At 41.1% G+C, this 7573-nt stretch overlaps 1 protein-coding gene and 1 long non-coding RNA gene across 2 annotated transcripts; one reads left to right on the forward strand and one right to left on the reverse strand.

The window, feature by feature from the left end:
* Positions 1-3342: 3342 nt before the first annotated feature.
* Positions 3343-4470, reverse strand: LOC145703994 (uncharacterized). Its single transcript, XR_014134403.1, has 3 exons — positions 3962-4470; positions 3630-3920; positions 3343-3548 (listed from the first exon to the last, which is right to left on the reverse strand). It is a non-coding gene; the product is annotated as an uncharacterized LOC145703994 (long non-coding RNA).
* Positions 4471-5115: 645 nt separating this feature from the next.
* Positions 5116-6962, forward strand: LOC145702917 (uncharacterized). The gene is made up of 5 exons (XM_081780213.1): positions 5116-5462; positions 5989-6182; positions 6223-6419; positions 6462-6708; positions 6754-6962. Exons 3-4 carry the CDS (start codon positions 6236-6238, stop codon positions 6680-6682), a joined length of 405 nt encoding a protein of 134 aa, XP_081636339.1. The 5' UTR covers positions 5116-5462; positions 5989-6182; positions 6223-6235; the 3' UTR covers positions 6683-6708; positions 6754-6962.
* The last annotated feature ends 611 nt before the right edge of the window (positions 6963-7573 follow it).

Here is a 7573-nt window from a genome sequence, read left to right on the forward strand (position 1 = left end):
ACCTTTTGCGATCCTTACCCAATATTGACGCAAGTTCCATTGGGTGCCACAAATGGTCCATTATCATATTATCTTCATTTAGCTGAGAGCCTCACATGCTTCAAGAATACGGAAGCGGATCCTGCAAGCAAAAATCAACATTATTTATTCTGATTTGATTCGTTTTCCAATGCCCTGCTTAATAAAATTTCGTGCAGATGTGTTTTTCAGGAGGACTGGATGAAGAATTCTTTCAGGCGGATGTAGTCAGTCGATATACCTAGAACTGAAACTGGGTTAAGAATCCATATTAATATGATACTGTATAATATAATATTATTAATTTATCTGACTAATAGATTAATATTTTATTCAATAATTATTATAATATTTAATATTATAGTAATATTATAATTATATTATTACATATTAATTATATGGTTAATAATCCATATTATGACACTGTATAATATGATATTATACAGTAAGTCTTCATAAAAAATATTTTGGATGCAATAAGAAGAAAATCTCTTTAAAACCTGCATAAATCTTAGGAGATTTCTATTCAAGCCGAAGAGCTTGACAGTATGTTGGCGACTGCGGCCTCTAATTACAGTAATACAACAATCGAGGCTTCCAAAAGCTCAATCAGAGACAAAAAGAATTCGGTCGTAAGAATAATTTTTATTATCATTCAAATTATAAAAATATTTATAAGAAAATGTACAGGTGATCTTTACAGTTACAGCATTTAAAACAGTCTGTCCACAGAGAAATGAGATAGTTCGTTGCAAAAGCAATGTCTTCTGATTTGATAGCAGACTCGTTCGTTGATGATTCCATAACTTAAATGAGAAGCGATCATTGTATCGCATTTGGCGCAAATTTTCATCGAGCAGAATTTCGGAAGCTGTCTGCTGTGAGGAAGGGAGGCGGCTTTGACTGTGCTGAGAACGACGAGGAAGGCGGTGAAAAGCTTCATTTCTGTGTTTTTTTGGCAAATATCTTTTGTAAGAGTAATCAAGCAAGAAAAGCATTACGCTCGTTTTTATACTGGCCACAGATGGCGCCCGCGCTGAGGGACAGAATGTGGACGACCCACTGGAGCGCTCTCTCTGTGTCGAAACTACTGTGTGCGGTGGTAATGAAGACAGAAACATACGCGTTCATGTTGAAATTTTAATTAATCAAATTGGCGCGCTGGAATAAATTTGAAATCGGTGTCAAAGATGAATCAAAGCCGTTTATGAATGGACAGCATCGAGCCTGTAGATAGAACAACGAATTTGTGCTACCTCAACCTTGGGAGTACAGTTCTAATAGTACCGGTACAGTATATTTTCACAAGAACAAAAGACTGGTCATTTTAAATTCTTGACTATTATCAAAGCTCATTTCACAAGTCCACTTCTACCGAGTCCTCTGTTGAATATAAGATACTGTGCCTTAGATACATCTAATACGGTCATCAATAGTTAATTAAACAGTCATTAACGAAGATGCCTTGACCCTGTTCTTCGCCTTGAAGGATGATCTCCTGCAAAGCCGCGAAGGATAAGTGAGTCACATTTGAACGAGAAGATTAGAGATTAGAATCGTCAGATTAGAAAAAGAATCCGAAGAATGGAGATGGGCTTGTCTCTCCGCCTTGAAATGCCAATTTTCATCTCTCGTTACATCTCCTAATATAGAACACACGGAAGAAGCGCGCGGAAATGTGCCGGAATCGGAAGCATTCTCAGCTACGCGCCCTGAGTCATCAAAAAGGAAAACTTGATTTAAAAATTCTCGATTTCTTTATAAATAGGTAGCTAAGCTTGATGATCAATTCCAAAAAAGGGAACAGAAGATGAACGCTCGAAAAGAGCATGTGCGCCGGCTGAATAGGTACTAATGAACCAGAGCTTCCCTAAATTGTCGACTAGTAGAAAAGTACTGATAGAGAATTTTTAATTCATAAGTACTTCTTCAGAAAGTCTTAAAAACACTTGTCGTCAATTTAAGGAAGGGCTCTCTGCTACGTGTCTTGTTACTGTAATGACACGGACAAATACTGTATCTAGTGAGCTAGAAGAGACCAAAGATGTACTATCAAAATGTGTTCTTGGGGCTGTCAAAGCACGTCAGAATTTGCTCATAGGTCTGGCAAAAGACAATGATTACGGTGATCATGATGAGTTTAATAGGATTGGACAGTACGGCGGAAAATATGGCGAGAAGTGCCCACCAATTCGAGGAAATATCAAGAGACGTCATGGACGAACAGAAAGTCAAGGACAGGCTGTATATTTAGTATGAACTTCATACTGTTCTTGCTCATGATTTTCTCTCTTCCATGATTTCAAAATTTCCGAGGCCCTCGCCAAAGGCTTCCTGCTTTCCTCCCCTCACTGCCTTTTTGATTTCCGTAAGAAAAAATCCTTGTTGACACGATTTTTCACGAATTCAGACAAGTCGATTCGTTTCGGAAAAACTCTCCAATTGTCGGAAACGCAATCGTACGACGTCCTCAAATCACATTTTGGATGATGGCTCAGAAGATGAGGAAGGACTAAGAGTGCGCTCAGCTTCTCGATCGAGCGAGCTTGTTGCATTGCGAGCTTATTTTAGCCTTAAAGAGATTTGAACAGAAGTAGCTTTCTTTTTTGAACTTCCTTGTTACAATATCTTTTGCTTGAATATTCATTGCCGAGCGCACTTACAAGATATCGAAGCGATGGTCAACGAGATCCGCCAAAACGAAGTTGTCGTTCGCGTTTAAAAATTTACTCTGCTTCCATTCAAAGTCAATTAACAACTCAATACACATCAGAGATCAACTTGCAGACTAGTTTTTATTCTCAAAGTGTCTCGTGAGTAAAACATTTCCACCTCATTTTGTTGTTTTAAATCCTTGTTGTAGCTGGACGTGAAGTTCCTCGGGTCGTAGCGAAGGGATTTTCTATGACGGATTTAGGAGCTGGTCGATTGAGGAATGAATGCGAGGCGATGGAAGATCCAAGACTATTTGGCCGTTCATTTTTTGTGAAGAAGGGGGAGCGCCCTGTGTTGGGCCTTGGGGAGTCCCGAGGATGTAGCCCTCCCCTCTTCGGTTAGTCTAAGGGTCAAGGAGAGCTCTTAGGATTTACCCCCTTCTGCCTGGACAATTTTAGCCAATGCTAATTGAAATTTTGTGAACGGTTCCTGATACTAGAATTACGTCTTCTCCTTGAATTTCCGCTACGTGACCGTCGGATCAAAATGAAACCGCTGTGTGGAATTGAATATTTTCCCAATAAATTTACCGCATTGCGCGAAAGAAATGTATTATGTATAAAATTCTATATAATCAAAAGCGGGGAATTCTCCAATTCTTTCCTGAGAAGGAGAATCAGCGCGGAAGTGATTCCGATTAGGACATAGGCGATATTCTCCTGGATTCCTTCGTCGCTGTGGCTTTCGTCTGTAGACAAGTCGACAATGAGGAAATAGATGACAACAAGGAAGGAAATCAAAGAAATGAGAATTCCGAAATAAGCGGCGGCGATTTCCACTTTTCTTCGTCGGAAATTTCTATAAATCGCAGTTCCCTTTATTCGGCTTTAAATCTTTTGCGTCAGCGAAAATTATGGAACTCTATTATTTGCGCAATATAAATATCTAAGCCGTACCAAAATCAGAAGAGCGCAAGTACCAATAATGGTGATGATGGTAATAGTGACAATTCCAGTTTGAGTATTGAAAAAATTGATTGTTTCTGTAATTTCAGCGTTTTCAGCAGCATCAGCGACCCCTTTTGAATCTATTCGTGTATTCATATCCAATCATGAATGAAAAATACCTCTTCCAAAGTACCTCCCCCATCTTGTAATTCCGCAACAGGCTCATCAACACCTGCTTGTGCTAGAATTTCATTCGAATTCGCAAAGTTAACGTTAACTTGTGATGAAACTTCTTGCCTCCTAAAAAAGGTTTTCTTTTATCGTTTTCAAGTTATTTTTACGTCTTTGAAGAGAGAAAGCTGCCAGTAATCTTCAACGGAGCAACAGTACTGCTTTTAGCAGTAGAAGCGGGTGTGGAGGTTTCAAGATCGTTTCTTAGGTCGAAAAGTTTCAAGAATGGATTTGACTCTTCCTCTTCTGGAAGTTCGCCGCAGCCCTCTTCAGTGGCAGTTTCCGGCTCTGCTGTTGTCGAAGTGATAATACTAGTTGTCGTTGTTGAACTGGTCGTGGTCGTTTCGACAGTCGAAGTCGATGTTGCTGTAGTGGAGCTGGAGGTTGTAGTCGCTGTGGGTTTGATTGGCTGTACTTGAGTATTTCCGAAACTCACGATGCATTCAGAAAAGAGCGTTCCTGTAGCAATATCTTCAACGCAAAAACAGTAGTGAACTGCCTTCGTCCTTCGCCATCAAGGCCATTTAAACTCGTGACATTTGAAAAGTTGAATTCGTAGCGATTTTTGGCATGGACCAGGACAAGAAAACTCTGGAAAAAGAATATTCTGAAGAAGGGAGACATTCTTGCTTTTTTAAATTTAAGGCGAAGAAGGCGGCTGCTTTTTGTTGATTTTTCACGTTATACACGTAGTTTTATGGGTTTGACACGCTTTCGTAAAAAGCCAGTTTCAGTTCGCAGATTGCATAAAAGAGTCATTCTGAAATTATTTGCATATTTTTGCGCATTCGAGTTTGTTACTCATTCAGTTTTTATCATCATTTTTGCGGCTTTCTTTAAAACGGGTCGCAGTTGCCAGCGGCCGCGGTTTTTACGAACGTGTCGACCGGTGCCCCGCTAAGCCTCGTTGCAAATAAACGCCACTTGTTGGCGCCAAGAGCTGCTCCACCACCAGCGTCATACCTTACCGCGTTCGTCGGTGCTCTGCCGAACGCCCCACGTGATTTTATTTCGCCTTATTCAACTACCACACCAAAATTATGCCTCGAATGCACCATGCCGCTATTCAAAGAAGTTATTTGAAAATTAAGGGTGTCACTACATCAACTGTTTTTCAGCTTTGTTTAGAAAAAGCCCTCTAAATTGCGGATAAACCCGCTTTTAACTCGATACTCCGCATGTGGCTTTCGCAAGTTGCAACAAAACTCCACGAGCTAATCCTCCTCTCTCACAAAAACCCTGCTTCTCCGCCCTTTTCTCACTCATTCTATTTTTCAAATAGAATGCGTCCCTTTTTTATGTGTTTGAAAAATAATTGCTCGATGGCCCAATTTGGGCATTTTTCAGTGGCATTTTGGGTCAACGAGAAAGAGATAGATTTCAGCTCTCAAGCAGCGTTTTGAACTCTTTTTTGGGTTCAAATGATGGCTTGGGGCTTCTAACACGCGTTCTTGCTTTTTAGAGAAATGCAGCTGCAAGAGCAAAAACGTGATAGGCACGTTCAAGCTGAAGGGAGAGACGAACTTCGAAACCAAGTGCTTGGGAACGTTCAAAAATGAAAAAGGCGTCAAATTCGATCGCTGGCAAGTTGCCTGCTCCAATCTCAACGAGGTTTGTTGATAAACGCCTCTCGGTTTTTTCGCCACCGGGAAAGGCAAATCTTTCGAAATTAAGACTCAGGCTTCTCCCTGCTCTTAGTTCAGGATCCTGTGTAGAAAACCTGAGTCAGGGTCCGAAAGATCTTCAACGAAAAACAAAGCCGCTTACTTTGCGGCTTCGGTTAAAAGAAAGCCGCGTAGCGGCTTTTCGTTAAAGATTTTTCTGACCCTGACTCGGGTTTTCTCCACCGATTTCTGAGCTCAGTCTCTTTCATGAGTTCTTCCCTACTGTTAGGACTCTCCTTAGGAAGCTCAAGAAAGATTCAACTTAGAAGCGATTAGATTTTCGATCGAGTCAGCAAGGCATGCCGCATGCCCCTTTGTCCAATTTCCCCGCTCTTTCATGTCAGAAATCTCATTTCCAAAAGAGCATGAAATCGGCATTTCGCTGTGGGAAGGTTGCGCATGACGTCAATTCTGACCAATTCCAACCCAAACTGCCCTCTTTTTCCAGCCATTTCTTCCCTTTTTCTTTTCAGAGAGCTGACTTTGTGCCCAAAGTCTGGCCGTTCAAAGATGGCTCTGGCAATTCCATCGTTCACGTCAAGCAGCCACCATCAGACAAGACTTGCAAAAAGGGCCTGGCGAAGATTTTTAAGCGAAATCGAGTGATCAGATGCGAACATGACGAGAGCAAGCTGACGGGCTGCCAGTGCGGCGAATTTAAAGACGGGTAAAATCACTCCAATCCCTTCTTTTTCAATGATTTCTAGTATTTCGAAATCGATGAACACGGCGAAGCAGGAAAAATTGGCCTTGACCGCGACTTGTGCAAATACAGAATCAGCTGAGAGCGAGATCGAGACTTGGAAACTTCACTGTGATTCGAACGGAAACGGAGTCATCGATAATGATGAGGAGGCAAAGACCGTCTCGGTCAATACTAAAGCAAATGAGTTCTATTGCAAAGGTACGCAAAGACCAGAAAAGATATTCTTTCATCGAAAATTAGTGAAAAAGACGATCTCGGAAGGACTAAAATGCTCAAAACCAGCTGGAGCAACCTGCTTGTGCGACGATTTCTGGGACCATTTCGACTACGAAGTCGACTTTAAAAAAGAGCACAAAAAGGGCATCAAGATTGTGACTGAATGCGTCAGCGGAAGTTTTCGCATGACACTTGGAAAATCACAGCAGAAAAGGATGGAAAAGAATGTGGTATTTCGATGGTGAAGAAACTCAAGCACGACAATGAAAAGGTAAGAAATCGAGAATCATTTTTACGTTCAATTTTCAATTTTCAGGAGCGATGTTTGAGCAAATTAAAGAGCGACATCAAGACTTTCGTCAAAGAAAATAATATTGCTAAGTTCTGTTAAAAACTCCCTTTTCCTGATGTACTTATTGTAACTCAAACTTTTCGCAAAAAGCAATATGCTCAAGTTCATTTCCCATTTTTATATATTTTTTCATCTTTATGTGCTGGTCATTTCCTGATAATAAAAACAAGTGTGGTCTACACTACAACGTATTATTCTAGTGCAAAGGTAGTCTGGAAAGCTGTCTCCTTGAATCTAGGAGTCCTAGATATTCCCAGAGGCAAGATTAATGTTTTTGTCGATCTTTGGAACTAAAAACACTATATGAATTTTGATGGGTGCAAATTTGAGAGGGTTTAGCGAAATAAAAGCTTGCATCATTTGGCTCCAAAGGGCCCTGAAGGCAGTTTTGCTTGGTGGCAAGCTCGAATGCATGTTCAGCAGAGTGCTGGGAGAGCGCTTTGCTCGGCGCGATTTCGCCGCCGCTAGGGAAGGTAGGGCAACTCCTTAACGTAGGCATTGAAGGGATCCTAGCTTCTGCTGAATCTCCCACTTCTAGCGTAGTTTGCCTGCTCTCTATATCTGGACGAGTGAAGAAAACGAGTAAAGTATCTTGACGTCTGTATTTCGAGCTGGAGTAAAATAGAGGTTAATTCACGAACTGCGTGAATTACCGAATGAAGAGAAATACACGGCGGCGACCGAGCAAAGCTCGATATAGATAAGCAAGTGACCTTAGGGGACGAGGGAGTCTAACGAATCTAAGATCCCAATACCCCCATGAGACTGAAACGTCCTCTAAGGC

Source organism: Oikopleura dioica, chromosome PAR (assembly GCF_907165135.1).
Source record: "Oikopleura dioica chromosome PAR, OKI2018_I68_1.0, whole genome shotgun sequence".
Lineage (NCBI taxonomy): Eukaryota > Metazoa > Chordata > Appendicularia > Copelata > Oikopleuridae > Oikopleura > Oikopleura dioica.

Excerpts from the sequence above, each read along its gene's own strand:
- LOC145702917 (XM_081780213.1), top strand. The coding sequence starts at position 6,236 with ATGAACACGGCGAAGCAGGAAAAATTGGCCTTGACCGCGACTTGTGCA. Across the intron at positions 6,420-6,461 it reads AAATGAGTTCTATTGCAAAG|TGAAAAAGACGATCTCGGAA; the intron begins GTACGCAAAGAC and ends ATCGAAAATTAG.